The 25603-nt window shown below is 44.7% G+C and overlaps 1 protein-coding gene across 1 annotated transcript in view; it reads right to left on the bottom strand.

Annotated features, from left to right (window-relative positions):
* The window catches only part of fig4a (FIG4 phosphoinositide 5-phosphatase a), an 88963-nt gene that overhangs the window by 22471 nt on the left and 40889 nt on the right, over positions 1–25603 (bottom strand). The window contains exons 12-19 of the mRNA XM_041860313.1: positions 22741–22874; positions 19635–19751; positions 15348–15393; positions 15056–15204; positions 14734–14900; positions 3163–3301; positions 835–893; positions 449–596 (exon numbers count right to left, since the gene is read on the bottom strand). Of these exons, the coding sequence (XP_041716247.1) occupies positions 449–596; positions 835–893; positions 3163–3301; positions 14734–14900; positions 15056–15204; positions 15348–15393; positions 19635–19751; positions 22741–22874 (959 nt within the window). The remainder of the gene's footprint in view (positions 1–448; positions 597–834; positions 894–3162; positions 3302–14733; positions 14901–15055; positions 15205–15347; positions 15394–19634; positions 19752–22740; positions 22875–25603) is intronic.

Here is a 25603-nt window from a genome sequence, read left to right as displayed (position 1 = left end):
TGCTGGTCCATGTTGACTCCAATGCTTCCTACAGTTGTGCCAAGTTGGCTGGATGTCCTTTGGGTGGTGAACCATTCTTGATACACACAGGAAACTGTTGAGCATGAAAAACCCAGCAGTGTTGCAGTCTTGACACACAAGTGTGCCTGGCACCTACTATCATATCCCGTTCAAAGGCCGTCTTGCCCATTCACCCTCTGAATGGCACATATACACAATCCATGTCTCAATTATCTCAGGCTTAAAAATACTTCCTTCACCTGTCTCTTCCCCTTCAATACTTTCTGAAGGCACTGTATATAATACCTTCATTGTCAATTTACAATTATATTATTTTTGCTCAGGCCAGTATTCAGACATCTCATTGTATGAAACTAAAAAGCAACATGGTTAGGTTGCCATGACCCAGTAGATATTGATGTAACTGTGTGCAGGTTCGGGTACGTACCGTGCAGAGTTGGTCATAGCTATGCAGAAGGTGTCGTCGAATGAGGTGAGTTCGTAAGGTTTAAAGAACTCTGTGTAGGTATCGATGCTCTCGTCGTAACGGTTCACTCTCCTCACCCCTACCTTCTTCATATTCTCCTCACAGGGAACTGGAAACACACACACTGATTAGGACACACATGCTAACACACACATATTAGGACACATCACACTAACATATTGTACATACGACACACGCCACGTGCTCATATCCTCATACTGTACACACAATCACACACACCGTGAAATGAGTGAAGAGTATACCATTTTTATTTATGTCGGTCATGATTTTGGCTTTGAGACAAACTTTACTTTCCAACCCAGATGTGTGTGTGATTGAATAGATACCTTCATCATATGGCAGAGGCAGGTAGGATAAGATCCCCTCCGACCACCAGTATGTATAGCTAGAGAGAAACACACAACAAGGATTAGCTAACAGCTTTCAACATGATGATAAATGTCTTAAGGGTTGTATTCTCTACCTTCACAACACCAATGAATACCGTACTTCCATAACCCAGATATGAAACTAGGATTCAGCTCGACAACAGCCTAACAACTAATACAACATCGCTTTTACTCAATGAAGTCCAATTTGTGCAAATAAATACAGCAATTATAGGGAGCTGTGTGGCTGGTTAAGAGGAAAAGGACTGTCTGACTGCAGATTTGATTTCTTATGATAATAACGGAGCCATCTTGGCCTTTGTAACTGAATGATGGAGTGGCCACAGCAATCTGGGTCTGTCATTATGACAGCAGCACAACCACAAAGGAGGCAGCCAGCCCAGCATGAAGACAGATCATACAGACAGACAGAGAGACAGAGACAGAGACAGAGACAGAGACAGAGACAGAGACAGAGACAGAGACAGAGACAGAGAGAGAGAGAGAGAGAGAGAGAGAGAGAGAGAGAGAGAGAGAGAGAGAGAGAGAGAGAGAGAGAGAGAGAGAGAGAGAGAGAGAGAGAGAAGAGCTCAGCTACCCGACCCCAGCCAGACGGGCCCCGACATTATACATCAGGTTAGGGCCGTGTAGGGTCTGTTTCTTCATCAATTACTAGGGTACGGGTAGAGCTCGGGTATCACTAAATTGATCACTAACATTTTGAAGCTGAGCCATAGTCATATCTGACTAAGATCATAGCATGGTGTCAGAAGTGCTTCAACCTCGTCAAATATAAGACAGGAGAGATTATTTAACAGAAAATAATAATGTTCCTTGAGCTGTCTGAGTTTAGAATGATGAAAAGTAGCTAACAGCTAACTGCTCTCATGTCTCTTCATTGAGCAGAGCAGCCCAAGAGGAGCCATTGCTATGGACACTCAAGACTCAGAGCCGCCATGAGCAGAGCGCATGCAGAGTGAGCAGCGCTCAGGGAGCGAGTGACAGACAGAGAGGAGCAGCTAATGGATTTACTAACGGAGGAAGTTATTTGTGATTTCGGGCAGGGCCTTAAATTTGGCAATCAGGCCTGGGTAGGGTAGGGCCTGAACATTGCGGGCATGGGAAGGGGTCGGCTGAAAATTCATGCCTGTGCAGGGCTCTAAGAGCGAGAGGGAGCGAGGTGGTGGAGAGGGCGTTAAATAAAAAAAATTAAGAATGAGAGAGAGAGAGAGAGAGAGAGAGAGAGAGAGAGAGAGAGAGAGAGAGAGAGAGAGAGAGAGGGGGCGGGCGCGCGAGAGAGGTACCAACAGAAAGAAAGAGATGGAGAAGAGAGACAGTTTATTATAACACATTTTAAAGAAAGGCACAGCAGTGGGGTCAAATATGGGTAAGAACCAGGAGAAAAGCAAAAAGACGAGAGAGAGAGAGAGAGAGAGAGAGAGAGAGAGAGAGAGAGAGAGAGAGAGAGAGAGAGAGAGAGAGAGAGAGAGAGAGAGAGAGAGAGAGAGAGAGAGAGAGAGAGAGAGAGAGAGAGAGAGAGAGAGAGAGAGCGGGCGGGCGCGCGAGAGAGGTACCAACAGAAAGAAAGAGATGGAGAAGAGAGACAGTTTATTATAACACATTTTAAAGAAAGGCACAGCAGTGGGGTCAAATATGGGTAAGAACCAGGAGAAAAGCAAAAAGACGAGAGAGAGAGAGAGAGAGAGAGAGGGAGAGAGAGACAGAGCCAGAAGACGAAGGTGATAAAGAGTGAGAGAAAAGACAGTGGGATAGAGGCTGGGGTTACAGTGAGGGTAAGTGGAGGGGGATAACTGTCTCCTGTTAGCACACAGTAGAGGAGATAGACAGCTGAGGCAGCCATAACTTACAGTATTGAAAAGAGATGAAACATTTGCCCTCTCCTTGCTGTGAATAAAACCTCTCTAGACTCACCACAGCATGTGTAAAGTGATCCTTTGTCCGGTCAGAAACTCACATACAGTGGTGGTGGTGGGGACAGAGCTTTCTTTCTACACAGAGGTAAATGTATGCACTCACGTGCGCTCTCAGGCAACACACACACACACTCAGACAAGCTTGGACACATACACACACTGCTGTTCTGCAGGTAAGCCCTCTGCTGTAAAAGCTGTTACAGAAACACAGGTGCAGCTGGTAATCTTGTCTAAGTGATCTCCCACCAGGCATTTCAGTGTGTGTGTGTGTACGCATCTGCCGTGGTGTGTGTTATAAAAACAAGGAGTCGCACACTCCATATGTATAACCTCCCAGTAATTTATTAGGTACCTGCGCCTGTCGTGGGCCAGTGCCATAGAGTTCCTCTGGTGCAGGTAGAAGTCAGTGGGCAGCTCCCAGAGGTGAGGCTTAGACTCTGACGGCTGGTACACCTGCAGAAACAGGTTGATGGCATCCTGCCGGTCTGCATCTGAGAGAGCGAGAGAGCGTCATAGAGAGACAGAAGAAGAGAGAGAGAAGAGACGATAAGCACAAGACCGAGGTGTAACAGGAAGTAAATGTATCCTCTGTCCACATCACTAAGGAATTAACACGGCCCACACAGTTGTGAAGACGGCACGACAGTGCCTCTTCCCCCTCAGGAGGCTGAAAAGATTTGGCATGGGCCCTCAGATCCTCAAAAAGTTATACGGCTGCACCATTGAGAGCATCTTGACTGTCTGCATCACCGCTTGGTATGGCAACTGCAAGGCACCCGACCGCAAGGCGCTACAGAAGGTGGTCAATACGGCCCAGTACATCACTGGGGCCGAGCTCCCTGCCATCCAGGATCTCTATACCAAGCAGTGTTAGAGGAAGGCCCAAAAAATGGTCAGACTGCAGCCACCGAAGCCATTGACTGTTCTCTCTGCTACCGCACGGCAAGCGGTACCAATGGACCAAGTCTGGAACCAACAGGACCCTGAACAGCTTCTACCCCCAAGCCATAAGATTGCTAAACAAGACTGCTAAATAGCTAATCAGATGGCTACCCACTGCTGCTACTGTCTATTATCTATCTTGTTGCCTAGTCACTACTATTTCTATTGTTATTACAACTCTGCGTTGTTAAAAAAGTACCCGTAAGTAAGCATTTCACTGTTAGTCTACGCCTGTGACAAATAACGTTTGATTTGTAAATGTTCTATAGTAACAGGAAGGAAATGTTCTATAGTAACAGGGAGGAAATGTTCTATAGTAACAGGGAGGAAATGTTCTATAGTAACAGGGAGGAAATGTTCTATAGTAACAGGGAGGAAATGTTCTATAGTAACAGGGAGGAAATGTTCTATAGTAACAGGAAGGAAATGTTCTATAGTAACAGGGAGGAAATGTTCTATAGTAACAGGGAGGAAATGTTCTATAGTAACAGGGAGGAAATGTTCTATAGTAACAGGGAGGAAATGTTCTATAGTAACAGGGAGGAAATGTTCTATAGTAACAGGGAGGAAATGTTCTATAGTAACAGGGAGGAAATGTTCTATAGTAACAGGGAGGAAATGTTCTATAGTAACAGGGAGGAAATGTTCTATAGTAACAGGGAGGAAATGTTCTATAGTAACAGGGAGGAAATGTTCTATAGTAACAGGGAGGAAATGTTCTATAGTAACAGGGAGGAAATGTTCTATAGTAACAGGGAGGAAATGTTCTATAGTAACAGGAAGGAAATGTTCTATAGTAACAGGGAGGAAATGTTCTATAGTAACAGGGAGGAAATGTTCTATAGTAACAGGGAGGAAATGTTCTATAGTAACAGGGAGGAAATGTTCTATAGTAACAGGGAGGAAATGTTCTATAGTAACAGGAAGGAAATGTTCTATAGTAACAGGGAGGAAATGTTCTATAGTAACTGGGAGGAAATGTTCTATAGTAACAGGGAGGAAATGTTCTATAGTAACAGGGAGGAAATGTTCTATAGTAACAGGGAGGAAATGTTCTATAGTAACAGGGAGGAAATGTTCTATAGTAACAGGGAGGAAATGTTCTATAGTAACAGGGAGGAAATGTTCTATAGTAACAGGGAGGAAATGTTCTATAGTAACAGGGAGGAAATGTTCTATAGTAACAGGGAGGAAATGTTCTATAGTAACAGGGAGGAAATGTTCTATAGTAACAGGGAGGAAATGTTCTATAGTAACAGGGAGGAAATGTTCTATAGTAACAGGGAGGAAATGTTCTATAGTAACAGGGAGGAAATGTTCTATAGTAACAGGGAGGAAATGTTCTATAGTAACAGGGAGGAAATGTTCTATAGTAACAGGGAGGAAATGTTCTATAGTAACAGGGAGGAAATGTTCTATAGTAACAGGGAGGAAATGTTCTATAGTAACAGGGAGGAAATGTTCTATAGTAACAGGGAGGAAATGTTCTATAGTAACAGGGAGGAAATGTTCTATAGTAACAGGGAGGAAATGTTCTATAGTAACAGGGTGGAAATGTTCTATAGTAACAGGGAGGAAATGTTCTATAGTAACAGGGAGGAAATGTTCTATAGTAACAGGGAGGAAATGTTCTATAGTAACAGGGAGGAAATGTTCTATAGTAACAGGGAGGAAATGTTCTATAGTAACAGGGAGGAAATGTTCTATAGTAACAGGGAGGAAATGTTCTATAGTAACAGGGAGGAAATGTTCTATAGTAACAGGGAGGAAATGTTCTATAGTAACAGGGAGGAAATGTTCTATAGTAACAGGGAGGAAATGTTCTATAGTAACAGGGAGGAAATGTTCTATAGTAACAGGATGGAAATGTTCTATAGTAACAGGGAGGAAATGTTATATAGTAACAGGAAGGAAATGTTCTATAGTAACAGGGAGGAAATGTTCTATAGTAACAGGAAGGAAATGTTCTATAGTAACAGGAAGGAAATGTTCTATAGTAACAGGGAGGAAATGTTCTATAGTAACAGGGAGGAAATGTTCTATAGTAACAGGGAGGAAATGTTCTATAGTAACAGGGAGGAAATGTTCTATAGTAACAGGGAGGAAATGTTCTATAGTAACAGGAAGGAAATGTTCTATAGTAACAGGAAGTAATTGTTCTATAGTGTTGGTCAGTTGAGCCTCTGCTGTGGTCAGTTGGCTCAGTGTCGACCTTAAATCAGATCAAGGACTTTAACATTTTTACATTTTACATTTTAGTCATTTAGCAGACGCTCTTATCCAGAGCGACTTACAGGAGCAATTAGGGTTAAGTGCCTTGCTCAAGGGCACATTTACGTCATTTAGCAGACGCTCTTATCCAGAGCGACTACAAATTGGTGCATTCACCCTATAGCCAGTGGGATAACCACTTTACAATTATACTTTTTTTTGGGGGGTAGAAGGATTACTTTATCCTATCCCAGGTGTTAAGGTGCCCACACGGTCATTTTGGAGTCAGATAAAATGGAAGAGTAGGATAGAAAGAGAGAGAAAAGGAAGATGTATCATCTAATCCAACTATATGTACATTAAAGGCTCCAGGGACTCCTGTGATGAATGCATCACTGAGGGGAAAACATCATTAAAACCAGAATGTTTGTGGGTGTGGAAGATGGGTGATGCAGAGATCATCTTTTGGTTGTCTGTGTGTCATGTGTTGTACCATGTTGTGGTGACGCGTGGTGTGATTGGTTAAGTTTCTACACCTCCCTCTCTGCTGCGCAGCCACGTGCTAACGCACTTAAGGGCCAAGGTGGGTAATTAGCCGCAAAACGAGGGTGATTGTGAGCAATTACAGGCTCTTTTTCTCTCGCTCTCTCCCTGGTAATTTCTAGAGGTAATTTTCATCATATTCAATGAATAAATCAGGAGGTAGGCGTTAATGTCAAACAATGGAGGAATACACGCAGCCACAAACGTCAAGGAGAAAAAATGTTTTTTATTTTTATTTTGGTGTGCGTGATCGGTGTGTGCTAATTGTACATGGGAGGCAGGTTAGTGTGTGTGTGTGTGTTAGAGCTTGTGTTCTTTTAATTCAACACTAATGTTTCTCTGTTCTGTACATCCTCTACAGATGTAATTGATTACGCATGTAGAATGTGATGTCAATGCTATTCCTGTCCTTCTCAAAACAACTGTTATTTAAAAGTATAAAACTGAGAAAGGGGTGACCGCTCAAGGGAAAAACTTGGCAAAACAGTTGTGGAGCTGGTGTGTGTGTGTATGGTCTCCATCATGAAACATTATATATTTAGTCAAGGACCCTATGACATCATAGACAGGTGAGCTCCAAAGCTCACATCCGGCCAAAAGTTTGACATGACCTTGAGAGTCAGTGAGGCAAGAGTAATATTGGTGCAATGACTAAATCAAAACATTAGCCTTGCCTGTGTGATTGAAATCACACACCGTCTCTGACCCACACAAACATCCTGTATTGTCAGGGACAGTGTGAGAGGAGAGGAGGAGGGATGATGAGGGGAGGAAAATAAGAAAGGATAAGAGGAACCCAGATGAAGAAATGTGTTGCAGTGAAACCACCCATTTTGCATCTTGTCACATGCTTCAGTCACCACTGACAGGTGCACATGTACAAGGCTGTACATCCATTACATCAGTTTACAAGAAAGACACCTGAAGTTTTAAAAGCATTTACAAGGCAGAATGTCCCTGGGGCTTTATACCGGTTCTATTAAAAAGTTGCCTAAGGACTAAAGGTAACATGGAACGAAGTTGACTACAAATAAAGTTACCAATGTCTTTGTTATGCAACTGTTGCAAACCGAGGATAAAAAGAATGTGAAAACCAAGATGACCGCATTAAAAGATAACAGTATAGACAACAGTATAGACTACATGCCTATATATTTCAATCAATCACATTGAAATCAATTTCATGTTAATTCAACTGAGTTCTATTTTGCTAATTGTAGGCTACGGTCTGAAATTTTGCCTCAATATATTTCATGATGTGTAACGTGCACATTTTTATAGGGTAATTATAGGGTAATGCTTCTAAGCATTAGAATAAGCCTAATTCTCCTAATGTTAAGGTAGGCTAAGACTTTAATGGAGAAAGCTGATCCGAGAGCAGCGCTGCTCGTCTTTCGATCCTAACAGTATTGACACATGCCTCAACGACGCACTTAGCACATGTTCTCTCTGCGTGGTGTTTTGGGAAACGCATGTTACATCTTCGGCGGTTGTAGGAACGATGCATCGGAAAGTATTCAGACCCCTTGACTTTTTCCACTTTGTTACGTTACAGCCTTATTCTAAAATTGATTAAATTGTTTTTTTCCCCCCTCATAAATCTACACACAATACCCCATAATGACAAAGCAAAAACAGGTTTTTAGCTACAAGCTTGGCACACCTGTATTTGGGGAGTTTCTCCCATTCTTCTCTGCAGATCCTCTCAAGCTCTGTCAGGTTGGATGGGGAGCGTCGCTGCATCTCTCCAGAGATGTTAGATCGGGTTCAAGTCCGGGCTCTGTGCTGGGTCACTCATGGACATTCAGAGACTTGTCCTGAAGCCACTCCTGTGTTGTCTTGGCTGTGTGTTTAGGGTCTTTGTCCTGTAGGAAGATTAACCTTTGCCCCAGTCTGAGGTCCTGAGTGCTCTGCAGCAGGTTTTCATCAAGGATCTTTGTACTTTGCTCCGTTCATCCTTCCCTCAATCCTGACTAGTCTTCCAGTCCCTGCCACTGAAAAAAATCCCCACAGCATGATTCTGTCACCACCATGCTTCACCGTAGGGATGGTGCCAGGTTTCCTCCAGACATGACGCTTGGCATTCAGGCCAATGACTTCAATCTTGGTTTCATCAGACCAGAGAATCTTGTTTCTCATGGTCTGAGAGTCCTTTAGGTGCCTTTTGGCAAACTCCAAGCAGGCTGTCATGTGCCTTTTACTGAGGAGTGGCTTCCGTCTGGCCGTTCTACCATAAAGGCCTGATTGGTGGAGTGCTGCAGAGATGGTTGTCCTTCTGGAAGGTTCTCCAATCTCCACAGAGGAACTCTGGAGCTCTGTTAGAGTGGTCACCTCCCTGACCAAGCCCTTCTCCCCCGATTGCTCAGTTTTGCCGGGCGGCCAGCTCTAGGAAGAGTCTTGGTGGTTCCAAACTTATTCCATTTAAAAATGATGGAGGCCACTGTGTTCTTGGGGACCTTCAATGCTGCAGAAATGTTTTGGTACCCTTCCCCAGATCTGTGCCTTGACACAATCCTGTCTCGGAGCTCTACAGACAATTCCTGTCCAATCAATTGAATTTACCACAGGTGGACTCCAATCAAGTTGTAGAAACATCTCAAGGATGATCAATGGAAACAGGATGCACCTGAGCTCAATTTCGAGTCAAAGCAAAGGGACTGAATACTTATGTAAATAAGGTATTTCTGCTTTTTATTTTTAATACATTTGCAAAAATGTAAAAAAAAAAATCTGTTTTCGCTTTGTCATTATGGGGTATTGTGTGTAGATTGATGAGGATTTTTATTTATTTAATCCATTTTAGAATAAGGTTGTAACGTAACAAAATGTGGAAAGTCAAGGGGTCTGAATACTTTCCGAATGCACTGAGTGTACTTCAGCCAGAAAAAAAGTTGTGCCGCCTAGAACAGATTGAATTGCAGACGTTTTGGGCACTAATAATGTTCCAACATTCAACTCGGACACGATACTGTACAGACTAAGCTAAGAACATGTACCAACTCTTTCTCTCTCTCTTGGATGTCAGTTAAAGTCCAATCTTCTTTGAACATCTTGCCATAAATTTAAGGAGAGAAAGTAAAATAAACAAGAGTACGCCTATGAATGAATAAAACCCCTCAATTACAGTTTTGAAAAAAGATATAGTTCATAAGAGTCTAATAGGGAGACAGAATGTTCTGGAAAGAGAGGGGGAGGGGAGAGATGCTAAAGTAAGAAAACCCAAATTAGAGTTGATTTTGCATTCGTAATGGCAACGAGGGTCGTCTCAACACAGTAACATAATAGGAAAAGGAAATGCAATAATGGGAAATGAGCAGTGTGACAGTCTGTCGTGATCCCATCCTCAGTATGGCCTTTTCACTGCTTTTCTTTTCTCTCCATCTTTTCAGGACATGAGTGCTGTGAGGGTAAAGCGTAAATCACACGTAGTCGGTGTGTTCAAAGCGTAAATCATAGTCCATAGACGAGTGCTGTGAGGGTAAAGCGTAAATCATAGTCCACAGACGCTAAAACGCGTTAGTCCGGCGTTCCATTGTGACATAGCTACGTGGCCCGAACGCGCACCTCCCCACAATTACCAAACAACGTGGCTCCAGTACGTGTCCTCTATTCATTTGAATGTGTTGACAGTTGGAGAAATAGTATGTGGATACCCCTTCAAATTAGTGGATTCGGCTATTTCAGCCACACCCGTTATTGACAGATGTATAAAATCGAGCACACAGCCATGCATCGCCATAGACAAACATTGGCAGTAGAATGGCCTGTACTGCAGAGCTCAGTGACTTTTAACGTGGCACCGTCATAGGATGCCACCTTTCCAACAAGTCAGTTCGTCAAATTTCTGCCCTGCTAGAGCTGCCCCAGTCAACTGTAAGTGCTGTTATTGTGAAGTGGAAACGTCTAGGAGCAACAACGGCTCAGCCGCGAAGTGGCAGGCCACACAAGCTCACAGAACGGGACCACTGAGTGCTGAAGCGCGTAAAAACCGAGCAACACTCACTACAGAGTTCCAAACTGCCTCTGGAAGCAACATCAGCACAATAACTGTTCGTCGGGAGCTTCATGAAATGGGTTTCCATGGCCGAACAGCCGCACACAAACCTAAGATCACCATGCGCAATGCCAAGCGTCGGCTGGAGTGGTGTAAAGCTCACCGCCATTGAACTCCGGAGCAGTGGAAACGCGTTCTCTGGAGTGATGAATCACGCTTCACTATCTGGCAGACCGACTGACGAATCTGAGTTTGGCGGATGCCAGGAGAACGCTACCTGCCCCAATGCATAGTGCCAACTGTAAAGTTTGGTGGAGGAGGAATAATGGTCTGGGGCTGTTTTTTATGGTTCGGGCTAGGGCCTTTAGTTCCAGTGAAGGGAAATCTTAATGCTACAGCATACAATGACATTCAGCATACAATGACATTCTGTGCTTCCAACGTTGTGGCAACAGTTTGACAATGCCCCCGTGCACAAAGCGAGGTCCATACAGAAACGGTTTGTCGAGATCGGTGTGGAAGAACTTGACTGGCCTGCAGAGCCCTGACCTCAACCCCATCGAACACCTTTGGGATGAATTGGAACACCGACTGCGAGCCAGGCCTAGTCAACCAACATCAGTGCCTGACCTCACTAATGCTCTAGTCCCCACAGCAATGTTCCACAATCTAGTGGAAAGCCTTCCCAGAAGAGTGGAGGCTGTTATAGCAGCAAAGGGAGGACCAACTCCATATTAATGCCCATGATTTTGGAATGAGATGTTGGACAAGCATACTTTTGGCCATGTGGTGTAGCTTGAGCTGCAGTGAGAATTCGAAAAGTATTAATGCCAACGGTCCAATATTCTAGAACACTGCTGTGCATACACATTTTGAACTATGATAGATGCTTAAGGGTGGGAGAAGAGTCAGCTCTGTACTAACCGTCAGGCATAGATGACACTTAGTCTAAGTGTTACTGGCCAATCAAAATAATCCTGTATCTCTATTAGTCTGATGACAGATGTTGGTTGGTGCAGTGAGAGCAGGGTGTGTGAGGACAGAGGAAGACAGGTAACTGGGTCAAGGACTCTTTGACTCACCACTCGACATCACACACGGTGAGGTTGCAATTGACTTCTGCAGCCCAAAGAGGAGAGAAGAGGAGTTTCTAGTGTCGACTCTTGAAACGCTCTACTCAAACCCAAAAGGGTTAGTGGGTTTAGTGTGGAACGTTAGCGTGGAATGTTAGTGTGGAAGGTGCTAACACACACAGACACACACAAGCTCACTTACGAATGCCTGGCCTCAACACTGGGACATCAAACTGATTTCCACTCTAACTCAGCAGAAGGACGAGTTAGTGGCCCCTCATCCTCTCACAGGCCCCTGATCCCCTCTTTTCTCCCACTCACTCCATCTCAGGCCAATGATCCCCTCTTTTCTCCCACTCACTCCATCACAGGCCAATGATCCCCTGTTTTCTCCCACTCACTCCATCTCAGGCCAATGATCCCCTCTTTTCTCCCACTCACTCCATCTCAGGCCAATGATCCCCTGTTTTCTCCCACTCACTCCATCTCAGGCCAATGATCCCCTCTTTTCTCCCACTCACTCCATCTCAGGCCAATGATCCTCTCTTTTCTCCCACTCACTCCATCTCAGGCCAATGATCCCCTCTTTTCTCCCACTCACTCCATCTCAGGCCAATGATCCCCTCTTTTCTCCCACTCACTCCATCTCAGGCCAATGATTCCCTCTTTTCTCCCACTCACTCCATCACAGCCAGGCCCCAGCAGATCTCCTTGTGGATATCTTATATGGACCCTGGGGTTCTGGTGCATGTCACTTCTGAACACTAATAACAATGAGGAGAGTTTCAACCTGAACTAGAGAACAGTTAAAGTTGCATTACCACCACAATCAGATGACTGTGTGTGTGTGTGTGTGTATGCACGTGTGTGTGTGCATGCGTGTGTGTGTAGTCAACGCAACAAGGTCAATTACATCAACCCAGGGAGGCACAGATGTTTTCATATAAAAAGACTGACGCAATAACAGCAATGATAACAATCTCATCCAAATAAACAATGAATTTCCCCCACATTCCAAAATCACAATTTCTTTGTTTAGGCCTAACTGTTGACTGGATGAATCCCATGATTCACTAGGATTGAGTTAAACTGAACATGGACCCCAGTAAAACACTCCAGGGTCGCTTTCCTCAATAAAGGCCTTAGCAAGTTAGAGGGAGAAAGGAAGTCATGTGTTAGTTGAAGAGGAGAGAAGCCATTTTGTCCCCTGTAAGGCATCAGTGTGACTGAAGGGAGATATGGGTCCTGTGGTGCTGGTAGACTGAATGTTACACTGGGGGATGTCATGAGGATGTATGATTCAGCATCGTGAAGGAAGCCTAATTATCATCTCAATTAGTGTGGAGGTGGGCGAGGGTGTGTGTGTGTGTGTACATGCAAATGTAATGCATGCGTGTGTGACTGTGGATCTTTGTAGGTGTGAGAGTGATTCAGAAGAAAGTGCTCTGAGAGACCCAGGAGGGTTTCTACGGCTCTGTTGTTAAATCCTCCAGCAGCAGGAGCGATAGGAAACCGAGACGAGGGGAAGCTTTCTAATCAACCCTGTGTCTACAGTGTTCTAAACAGCAAAAGGCCTGTGAATTAAGACGTAGAGAGATGAAAGGTAACACTTCTAAACCAAGAACACAACCAGATGCACTTAGTGCTTTGTATAGTAGATTTCCCATGTTTTATTTACACTGTTCTAAAGCACTCCAAGGCAACAATGGAGAGCTCCACCCATAGAAATAGAATTAGAATACTAAATGAATAGGATCTCTATGGTTCCACCCCTCTGCTCGCTACTGTAACTCTTCCCCACAATGTCGTTGGAAATGAGAATGTGTCTTCCAACAATGTAGCTGGTAAATACAATAAATAAATCAGTACTGGACACATTCACAGTGGTTGATTTATGAGGGCCTTTATGGCAATGCTGAAGACTGATGTGAAGAAGGGGGATCATGTATAGCTCTCTACACAGTGTTTCTCTACCAGAATAATTTACAGCAATTAGTCTCCACTGTAATGCAAATAGTGTGCGTGTGTGTGTAATCCTCTGGGAGAGAGATAGGGTGTGTACACTTCAGATTATGTATGACATTATTAAGAAGTTGCCACTCGCCATACCCTGGGTCTACAAACTCATTATAGATGTTATTGGAAATGTAACTAAGGAGTTGGGGGGGTCACATTATCTGACAGAGAGAGCATAGAGGTAGTGGGAGCACTGGTTCAACAGTAGTGGGAGAAGAGTAGTGGATGAGGAGGGGGGTGGGAGAAGAGAAGGGGGGTGAGGGGAGAAAGGAGAGTGGATGAGGAGGGGGGTGGGAGAAGAGAAGGGGGGGTGTGGGGAGAAAGGAGAGTGGATGAGGAGGGGGGTGGGAGAAGAGAAGGGGGTGAGGGGAGAAAGGAGAGTGGATGAGGAGGGGGGTGGGAGAAGAGAAGGGGGGTGAGGGGAGAAAGGAAAGTGGATGAGGAGGGGGGTGGGAGAAGAGAAGGGGGTGAGGGGAGAAAGGAGAGTGGATGAGGAGGGGGGTGGGAGAAGAGAAGGGGGGTGAGGGGAGAAAGGAAAGTGGATGAGGAGGGGGTGGGAGAAGAGGAGAGGGTGAGGGGAGAAAGGAGAGTGGATGAGGAGGGGAGTGGGAGAAGAGAAGGGGGGTGAGGGGAGAAAGGAGAGTGGATGAGGAGGGGGGTGGGAGAAGAGGAGGGGGGTGGGGGGAGAAAGGAGAGTGGATGAGGAGGGGGGTGGGAGACGAGGAGGGGGGTGAGGAGAGAAAGGAGAGTGGATGAGGAGGGGAGTGGGAGAAGAGGAGGGGGGTGAGGGGAGAAAGGAGAGTGGATGAGGAGGGTATGTCTGTGTGTGTGTGTGTGTGTGTGTGTGTGTGTGTGTGTGTGTGTGTGTGTGTGTGTGTGTTGCTATAGTAACAATACAGGGGGTGATGAGTGAGTGGTATAAAGTGGTAATACCTAGGAGACACCGATACCTAGGAGACACCGATACCTAGGAGCTGTCAAGGGAGACTACCTAGAATCAGGATACCTGAAAATAATTTGCAATGGTAAAAGTATTTTTGTTATGACAGATCGTGTGTGTGTGTGTGTTTGTGCGTGCGTGTGCGTGTGTGTACATGTGTACTTGCGAGCATGTGTGTGTGTATGCGTGTGAGCATGAGTCTACCTGAGAAAGCATTGCTATAGTAGCGGGACAGGGTCTGCATGATGTCTTTGGAGTGCTGTGTCCAGGGGGCTATCTTTCGGTAGGTCTTCACCCTGTGGACCAGCTGGGAGCCCCCGTACTGCAGAGACAGGGTGTCCCCATGGTCTTCATACAGCTCCTCAAACAGCCTGCATGGGGGGGCAAAGGTCACACAGGGGTCACCACAGGGTTAGAGATGTCAACAACAAAGTTATATTTCATGTACTGAATTTTTTAAGTTCTTATGTCATCTTTTAGTAATGTTTAAGTGAGTCTCAGAGACGAGAGTCGAGTAGAGTTTTACCTAACACAGTCCGTGTCGAACTGTAGCTTGGGCTTGTCAATCATGCCCAGAGCATAGAGCTGATAGGCCAGCGCACACTTCCCCACCATGAACTGGGCGGTGTTAGTACGGTCCAGACAGTCCACACAGTTCGTCCTCAACACACCCGTCTGAAGATAGCAGAGGAGAGGTCAACAACAACAAAACATTTAAATGTGGGCGCTGATAAAAGATGGGCATCATCTCTGCCTTGAGGTTTCCATGTCAACAGCCACTGCCTGCTCAGGTGTGTCTGGTGTGTAATATACCGTACCTGGACACGCCCACTTGAGGTGAGACTTCCACCAAGATCTCCCCATCTGAGGAAAGAGAAAACTCCTTGAATCAATCAAACACTTAGTATGCTTGTTGTACTTTTATACTCCTGCAATGCAAATTAATTGTCTAGATATGGCACAACTCAAAGTTTCTGAATCTGAACACATTTAGGACAGATGCATCGAGGAGTAATTCTCCAATGCCACAATGGCCTAAAGCACTGTATGATGACAACCAGAGGAACATAGGCTCCACCCATAGCATTTATTTCCTCTCCAAGATTTCCATCCTGTCTTCTTTGTTTATCAATTTAGGTCACTCTAGGCTTGCTTCATTGCCAGGAGTAGCTAGCCCCTGGCTTGTATGCAAAGCATGATATGCTAATGTTTATTGTATCCAACGCTTGATGGATCTGAACTCAAGATGCAATCTAATCACAAGATACACCAGCCACCATAGAGACACAGCAGCAAGACCTAGCCTGATAACAGATTAGGTAACCAGTCATGCTGACATCTCATACAGGAGACCAAGTTACAGGCAGGGCAGAGCCAACCAAGGCTGGCTGAGCAACCAGTAATATCCTGCTTCTTTCGCAGCAGAGCCCAAAATATATTTAATTTAATTTTCTTTCATTCATTCTTTCTTTCAAATCCCTTTTCTTCTAAAAAAAACTATTGTGGTTGTGTAAGAAGGTTAGCCTCCAGACTAGCAGCGAGCCCCACAGTAGCCTCTGTACGAGACACCCCGGGACTAGTCAGAATGTCAGATGTCTGGAAGTAAGGAAGAAATAATACATTAAGAAGTAAACGGAGGAGGACTTTTCATTTGTGACACGTCTGCTCTGGAGCCAAAACTAGAGTGGACTCAAGTCAACAACCCCGCCAGAGACGAGAGAGTGGGCGGCTATGTGTGTGTGTGTGTGTGTGTGTGTGCGCGCATGCATATATGTGTGTGTTACTGAAGCATGAGCACATGTATAAAAGCAAGGGAGTGGGAGGGTGTTTGATAATGCAACATAAGGCTAATAAATACGTCATTAGAAGAATGGCTAGCAGGTTAGGTAACCAGATGGAAATGTCAATGCTTGTGATTAAGATATGCAGGGATACCCTGGCCATGGCTATTCAGCAAGACCAACTCCAATCTAACAGACCCATCTATTCCCATTACTGGACAATAATTCATATCGGAAGGGAAAAAAACTAAATGTATTTGCTATTAATGCGTGATTGTAAAATACTGTATGATTAGCTATTAGACTGAACTTTATAACGGCCCTCAGAGGGACTTTGTCTAACACATTAAAACAAACGTAGCAATAATCACAATTGAAACCAATTATGACAATTTAACACCAACCCCTCTAAAGAATCTAGAGGGAGGGGTGACCATGTGAGAGTAAGGTGAGGTAGGCATAGAGGTATAGGTTGGGGTGTAAAGTGCGGGAGTTTTGCGCCCCTCTGGGCTCACCTCTTGTCTGGCCTGAGGGTGTGTACCTCTTGTCTGACCTGAGGGTGTGTACCTCTTGTCTGGCCTGAGGGTGTGTACCTCTTGTCTGACCTGAGGGTGTGTACCTCTTGTCTGACCTGAGGGTGTGTACCTCTTGTCTGACCTGAGGGTGTGTACCTCTTGTCTGGCCTGAGGGTGTGTACCTCTTGTCTGGCCTGAGGGTGTGTACCTCTTGTCTGGCCTGAGGGTGTGTACCTCTTGTCTGGCCTGAGGGTGTGTACCTCTTGTCTGACCTGAGGGTGTGTACCTCTTGTCTGACCTGAGGGTGTGTACCTCTTGTCTGACCTGAGGGTGTGTACCTCTTGTCTGACCTGAGGGTGTGTACCTCTTGTCTGGCCTGAGGGTGTGTACCTCTTGTCTGGCCTGAGGGTGTGTACCTCTTGTCTGGCCTGAGGGTGTGTACCTCTTGTCTGGCCTGAGGGTGTGTACCTCTTGTCTGACCTGAGGGTGTGTACCTCTTGTCTGACCTGAGGGTGTGTACCTCTTGTCTGACCTGAGGGTGTGTACCTCTTGTCTGACCTGAGGGTGTGTGTGTGTGTGTGTGTGTGTGTGTGTGTTAACAAACAGATCATCGACCATTTCGAATACCACCGTACCTTCTCCGCTATGCAATCCGGTTTCCGAGCTGGTCACGGGTGCACTTCAGCCACGCTCAAGGTCCTAAACGATATTATAACCGCGATTGATAATAGACAGTACTGTGCAGCCGTCTTCATCGACCTGGCCAAGGCTTTCGACTCTGTCAACCACCGCATTCTTATTGGCAGACTAAATAGCCTTGGTTTCTCAAATGACTGCCTCGCCTGGTTCACCAACTACTCAGATAGAGTTCAGTGTGTCAAATCGGAGGGCCTGTTGTCTGGACCTATGGCAGTCTCTATGGGGGTGCCACAGGGTTCAATTCTTGGGCCGACACTTTTCTCCGTGTATATCAATGATGTCGCTCTTGCTGCTGGTGACTCTCAGATCCACCTCTACGCAGACGACACCATTTTGTATACATCTGGCCCTTCATTGGACACTGTGTTAACAAACCTCCAAACGAGCTTCAATGCCATACAACAATCCTTCAGTAGCCTTCAACTGCTCTTAAACACTAGTAAAACTAAATGCATGCTTTTCAATCGAACGCTGCTAGCACCCGCCCACCCGACTAGAATCACCACTCTCGACGGGTCTGACCTAGAGTATGTGGACAACTACAAATATCTAGGTGTCTGGTTAGACTGTAAACTCAACTTCCAGACTCACATAAAGAATCTCCAATCCAAAGTTAAATCTAGAATCGGCTTCCTATTTCGCAACAAAGCCTCCTTCACTCATGCTGCCAAACATGCCCTCGTAAAACTGACTATCCTACCGATCCTTGACTTCGGCGATGTCATTTACAAAATAGCCTCCAACACTGTACTCAGCAAATTGGATGTAGTCTATCACAGTGCCATCCGTTTTGTCTCCAAAGCCCCATACACTACCCACCACTGTGACCTGTACGCTCTTGTTGGCTGGTCCTCACTACATGTTCGTCAGTCAAACCCACTGGCTCCAGGCCATCTATAAATCACTGCTAGGCAAATCCCCGCCTTATCTTAGCTCATTGGTCACCATAGCAGCACCCACCCGTAGTCTGCGCTCCAGCAGGTATATCTCACTGGTCATTCCCAAAGCCAACACCTCCTTTGGCCGCCATTCCTTCCAGTTCTCTGCTGCCAATGACTGGAACGAATTGCAAAAATCTCTGAAGCTGGAGACTCTTATCTCCCTCAATAACTTTAAGCATCAGTTGTCAGAGCACCTTACCGATCACTGCACCTGTACACAGCCCATCTGAAATTAGCCCACCCAACTACCTCATCCCTATATTGTTATTTATTTTGCTCTTTTGCACCCCCAGTATCTCTATTTGCACATAATCTCTTGCACATCTAGCATTCCAGTGTTAATACTATTGTAATTATTCTGCACTATAGCCTATTTATTGCCTTACCTCCATAACTTGCTACATTTGCACACACTGTATATATATTTTCTGTTGTATTTCTGACTTTATGTTTTTTTTACCCCATATGTAACTCTGTGTTGTTTTTATTGCACTACTTTGCTTTATCTTGGCCAGGTCGCAGTTGTAAATGAGAACCTGTTCTCAACTGGCTTACCTGGTTAAATAAAGGTGAAATAAAAAAATAAATAAAAAACCTGAGGGTGTGTACCTCTTGTCTGACCTGAGGGTGTGTACCTCTTGTCTGACCTGAGGGTGTGTACCTCTTGTCTGACCTGAGGGTGTGTGTGTGTGTGTGTGTGTACCTCTCGTCTGACCTGAGGGTGTGTGTGTGTGTGTGTACCTCTCGTCTGGCCTGAGGGTGTGTACCTCTTGTCTGACCTGAGGGTGTGTGTGTGTGTGTGTGTGTGTACCTCTCGTCTGGCCTGAGGGTGTGTGTGTGTGTGTGTGTGTACCTCTCGTCTGGCCTGAGGGTGTGTGTGTGTGTGTGTGTACCTCTCGTCTGGCCTGAGGGTGTGTGTGTACCTCTCGTTTGGCCTGAGGGTGTGTGTGTGTGTGTGTGTGTGTACCTCTCGTCTGGCCTGAGGGTGTGTGTGTGTGTGTGTGTACCTCTCGTCTGGCCTGAGGGTGTGTGTGTGTGTGTGTGTGTACCTCTCGTCTGGCCTGAGGGTGTGTGTGTGTACCTCTCGTCTGGCCTGAGGGTGTGTGTGTGTGTGTGTGTACCTCTCGTCTGGCCTGAGGGTGTGTGTGTGTGTGTGTGTGTGTGTGTACCTCTCGTCTGGCCTGAGGGTGTGGCAGAAGAAGTCAGAGCGGTTGATGAAGAAGCCGGTCCTCTTGACCACGTTCTCCGCTATCATACTAAGACGGTCCAGCACGTTATACAGCTTACTGAGAGAGAGAGGGAGGGAGAGAGATTAGATAATTACTTGAGAAAAATAATTAACCAAAAAAACGGAGCAAACTGGAATGTTATTTGGCCCTAAACAGAGAGTACATAGTGACAGAATACCTGACCACAGTGACTGACCCCAAATTAAGGAAAGCATTGATTATGTACAGACTCAGTGAGCATAGCCTTGCTATTGAGAAAGGTCGCCGTAGGCAGACTTGGCTGAGCTCCACTTCCTGACCTCATGCCAAATGTATGACCATATTAGAGACGCATATTACCCTCAGATTACACAGACCGACAAAGAATTTGAAAACAAATCCAAATTTGATAAACTCCCGTATCTATTGGGTGAAATACCACAGTGTGCCATCACAACAGCAAGATTTGTGACCTGTTGCCACAAGAGCAACCAGTGTAAATAAAACCCATATTTATGTTTATATTTTGTACTTCAGCTACATTGAAATGTCTCTATTCTTTTGAAACTTTTGTGAGTGTAATGTTTACTGTAATTTCTGATTGTTTATTTCACTTTTGTTTATCATCTATTTCACTTGCTTTGGCAAACATATGTTCCCATGCCAATAAAGCCCTTTGAATTGAATGAGGGGGAGAGAGGGAGAGAGGGAGACAGAGTGAGCGGCAGACAGAGAGAGAGCAGACAGAGAGAGAGCAGACAGAGGTGCAGAAAAAAGTTGCAGAATGAGAAAATGTGAATGAGTGTTGGACAACTTAAAAGGTCTTTGGAAAAAAAGAAAACATTGAACTTGAACATTTCTTTTAGGGACAGCAACAATAACTCCTCTACTGCTAAAGTTAGGTACATTGTTGGTGAGCAAAGGTAGCTTTGGGTTCATGGGAGTACCATGGCAGTGAAAATGAATAAGGGAAAAGATGTGATCTTCAGAGTGTTTCCATAGCTGCAGTGATGGATATGGATAACTCCAGGGCTTTGTGGTTAATGTACTGTTGCCCATGAAATATATAGCCCTTCTTGGGCCACGTGGGACAATGCGCTGCTGTATATGTACTAGCTGTATGTACTGTATAGAACCATGTATCCCTGCGGTTCCTAAACTAGGGGGGCAGATATGAAAATGGGGATGCGTGAGAATTTCCCAATTTCTTTATAAATAAATGCTAAAAATATATATATTATAATATCGCAAAAGTATTGTAATGTGGTTAAGCTTAAAAACCTTGACCGTTGCACTTTAATCATTCCCAAGGTGAATGGCTAGACTCGCTACATTGTGAAACCACACACTATTGCAGAGACTTTGATATTACTGGCTGCAATTGATATGGTGAAAACAATGTGGGGAGGCAGAGGCACAGAAACTCACATCAATACCTTTGTCAGATAACACTGTTATAGAATTTATGCTCTGACTGAACGACTCAAATTCCCCAGCGTATGCTCTCCAAATGGACATTAGCTGTGAGGGCTGAGATGACCATGCATTGACTTTTGTTCGCTATACATGTTGGGGATGCTATTCACGAGGACATATTGTTCTGTCTCACGATTCCCGAGCATGAAACAGCATAGGGGATGTTCAGTGTGCTGCGTAGCTATATTGACGAAAAACAAATTCCATATGGGATTGAATGGTGGGCTTTTGCACAGATGGGACTCCATCTATGGCGGAAGGGCAGCTGCCTCTACACTCTAGTTATGAATGCGTCTCCCTCTGCAATATGGACATGATACACTGAGAGCAACTGGTGGCAAAAGAGCTGAGCATAGAACTCAGAGATACACTGTAGCAGGTAACTTCGATTGTAAACTATATCAAAACACATCCACTGCGCACACGCCTGTTCGCAAAACTGTGGCGATATGGGATCAGAGCATGACAATGTTCTATTTCCCACCGAGGCTTGGTGTTTATCGAGGGGGAGTGCTGGAAAGAGTTTTCGCATTGAGAGAGGAACTGTTGTCATTCACGCTTGGAAGGGCACTTTGGGACATACTTCCCAATCCGTTTGACTGTGATCCTGGCTCAGTTGACATGCTGGTAAGTGAAATCGAACAGCTGATCGAGCGGTCATGTGACCAAATGCTGCAGACAACTCATTCACGGGTCACTACGGAGGAGTTTTGGTTCGTGACTCAAAGGGAATACCCTGCCTTCTCCCTCTGAGCATTAATGCCACGTTCAAAACAACTGGTAACTTAGAACTGGGACCGCAGAAATCTCTGACTTCCGACTTCAGTGCATTCAAGACAACTGGGAACTCGGAATGAAACAAGCTCCGACTGGGAAAACTCGACTTTCTAGAGCTCAGACTTTCCGACCTGAAGATCACTGACGTCATGATTTGACCTCGTATTTTTCTGAGCTTCCAGTTGTCTTGAAAGCACCATAAAACTCATGGTAAGCTACCCTTCGCCAGCTCATATCTGTGTGAAGCTGGATCCAGTGCTCTTGCCTGCATTAAAACCAAATGACTTTGAGAAGCTCAGATGCAACATGCATCAAACACACCCATCTCATTAGTGGTGGTGAGATAAGAGATTATGTCAGACTAATTTGCAATTGACTGTCATAGCCCCACATTAAACATATGTGATGATGAGTTGAGAAGACAATCAGAAATACTGTTAGAATGTTTTTCAATTGACTGCCATAGACCCAAATAAAAAAGTAAACATTAGCTGTTAATTACAACCCCAAAAAATCACATGGGTGGGGTTGCGAGAATTTTCAGATATCAAAATGGGGTCATGGGCAAAAAAAGTTTGGGAACCCCTGATGTAGCCACAGTTCTCTACATTAAATGGTCTGAGGTGTTAACTTAGGTTGCTGGGACAATACTTTGTACCTCTGGCACTTACAGAACACGATGCTGGTGTAGGGTTAAGCTAAAACAGGCTGTTTGAGTAGGATGAAGTCACACCCAAACACTGATCATAGGCGTTTCCCCTTTAATGGTTAAGAATAGGGTTTGGGTGAGGCTTAGCTGATCCTAGATCTGTACCTCTTGGTGTATCGGGCCATGTCCCAGGCGATGTAATCGATGCAGTGTTCTGGAGGGAGGAACTGGTTGAGGTTGATGACGGCTGGGAAGAGCTCCTCACTGAGGATCTTCTCATGCTTTCGCTTCTCTCGTTTCTACACACAGACACGGAGACACACATCAGCGTTATTCATTTAGTCTGAAGGAAAGGTCTCTGATTTATCATGAAAGGCATGAAAGTCTATGATAATTTCATAATTTTTGTCTTGGGCAAAATTGCTCCCGTAACGGTACCACCTGAACGCATATAAAGTTTTTTTAACATCTCGATCCGTTAACTACTGTTGGGTACTAACTTCTAAACTTGAAATATGAAATATCATTATTCATGTTACCATATTAGAACTGAAGGTATGGAAATCTACTGAGGGAGAAAGGGGAGTGCAGAAAGTTTGCATTCTGTCAGAACATGTTATGGTTAAATCTCAGGTATCCTATGGAGAGGAGAAGGGCCACAGTCTGGTTTTAGTCAACTGATAAAGGTAGGACAGCCGTGAGTTAGGGAGGAGTGAGGAATGTGGGCCGAGGTCAGGTCAGATGAAGTGAAGAGGAAAAGTCCTATGACATACACACATAGGAGGCAGGGCCATGACTACACTAATGAGAGAAACCACTTAAGTTCCTGCCAAGCAACAGAGATGTACAGTGGGGGAAAAAAGTATTTAGTCAGCCACCAATTGTGCAAGTTCTCCCACTTAAAAAGATGAGAGAGGCCTGTAATTTTCATCATAGGTACACGTCAACTATGACAGACAAAATGAGAAAAAAATATTCAGAAAATCACATTGTAGGATTTTTTATGAATTTATTTGCAAATTATGGTGGAAAATAAGTATTTGGTCAATAACAAAAGTTTCTCAATACTTTGTTATATACCCTTTGTTGGCAATGACACAGGTCAAACGTTTTCTGTAAGTCTTCACAAGGTTTTCACACACTGTTGCTGGTATTTTGGCCCATTCCTCCATGCAGATCTCCTCTAGAGCAGTGATGTTTTGGGGCTGTCGCTGGGCAACACGGACTTTCAACTCCCTCCAAAGATTTTCTATGGGGTTGAGATCTGGAGACTGGCTAGGCCACTCCAGGACCTTGAAATGCTTCTTACGAAGCCACTCCTTCGTTGCCCGGGCGGTGTGTTTGGGATCATTGTCATGCTGAAAGACCCAGCCACGTTTAATCGTCAATGCCCTTGCTGATGGAAGGAGGTTTTCACTCAAAATCTCACGATACATGGCCCCATTCATTCTTGCCTTTACACGGATCAGTCGTCCTGGTCCCTTTGCAGAAAAACAGCCCCAAAGCATGATGTTTCCACCCCCATGCTTCACAGTAGGTATGGTGTTCTTTGGATGCAACTCAGCATTCTTTGTCCTCCAAACATGACGAGTTGAGTTTTTACCAAAAATATCTATTTTGGTTTCATCTGACCATATGACATTCTCCCAATCCCATTCTGGATCATCCAAATGCACTCTAGCAAACTTCAGACGGGCCTGGACATGTACTGGCTTAAGCAGGGGGACACGTCTGGCACTGCAGGATTTGAGTCCCTGGCGGCGTAGTGTGTTACTGATGGTAGGCTTTGTTACTTTGGTCCCAGCTCTCTGCAGGTCATTCACTAGGTCCCCCCGTGTGGTTCTGGGATTTTTGCTCACCGTTCTTGTGATCATTTTGACCCCACGGGGTGAGATCTTGCGTGGAGCACCAGATCGAGGGAGATGATCAGTGGTCTTGTATGTCTTCCATTTCCTAATAATTGCTCCCACAGTTGATTTCTTCAAACCAAGCTGCTTACCTATTGCAGATTCAGTCTTCCCAGCCTGGTGCAGGTCTACAATTTTGTTTCTGGTGTCCTTTGACAGCTCTTTGGTCTTGGCCATAGTGGAGTTTGGAGTGTGACTGTTTGAGGTTGTGGACAGGTGTCTTTTATACTGATAACAAGTTCAAACAGGTGCCATTAATACAGGTAACGAGTGGAGGACAGAGGAGCCTCTTAAAGAATAAGTTACAGGTCTGTGAGAGACAGAATTCTTGCTTGTTTGTAGGTGACCAAATACTTATTTTCCACCATAATTTGCAAATAAATTCATAAAAAATCCTACAATTGGATTTTCTGGATTTTTTTTCTCAATTTGTCTGTCGTAGTTGACGTGTACCTATGATGAAAATTACAGGCCTCTCATCTTTTTAAGTGGGAGAACTTGCACAATTGGTGGCTGACTAAATACTTTTTTTCCCCACTGTATTGGCTGTCTAGATGTGCAAGGAGTTGACTCCGCCCAGTAGAGGGTATAAATATATGTACTCGTGTAAACATCTCTTTGTCTCATGCAGCTGTTTGACCCAGTGGGTGAATAAACTTGGTTTGAGCTTTTCCTAGTCATCCGTGAGTTTTACTCTGTTAATTTAGAACCTAACACTACCTACAGATGTAGGATCTTAATTTGAGCCAGTTTGCTACAGCAGGAAAATATTCCTGCAGCAACAGGAAATGTGAATTATTTTGTGGATTATAATTAATGGACTTTTTGTAGGGGTTGATTCATTTTCCATTAGGGCAAATTGAAGTCTGACGTTTCAAAGTGGAAACTCAAACACACTACAAGTTTGCATTTCCTGCTGTTCGGGAAAATGCTCAGCAACAAAACAATGATCAAATGAAGATCCTACATCTGCAACTAAGGTCAGATGGCGCTACCTTAAGAGATAACTATTTCCAGACCATCTTTAGAGGACACTTAAAACTAGTGAGTCACAACCGACCAACCAACCAACCATTAATGCCCATTCACATGGCATTCGTCTGTCCTCATCACCCACAGGA

This window comes from Coregonus clupeaformis, chromosome 33, assembly GCF_020615455.1.
Source record: "Coregonus clupeaformis isolate EN_2021a chromosome 33, ASM2061545v1, whole genome shotgun sequence".
Taxonomy (NCBI): Eukaryota; Metazoa; Chordata; class Actinopteri; order Salmoniformes; family Salmonidae; genus Coregonus; species Coregonus clupeaformis.
Note: the sequence above shows the minus strand (reverse complement) of the source record. Positions and strands in the feature narration are given on the sequence as shown.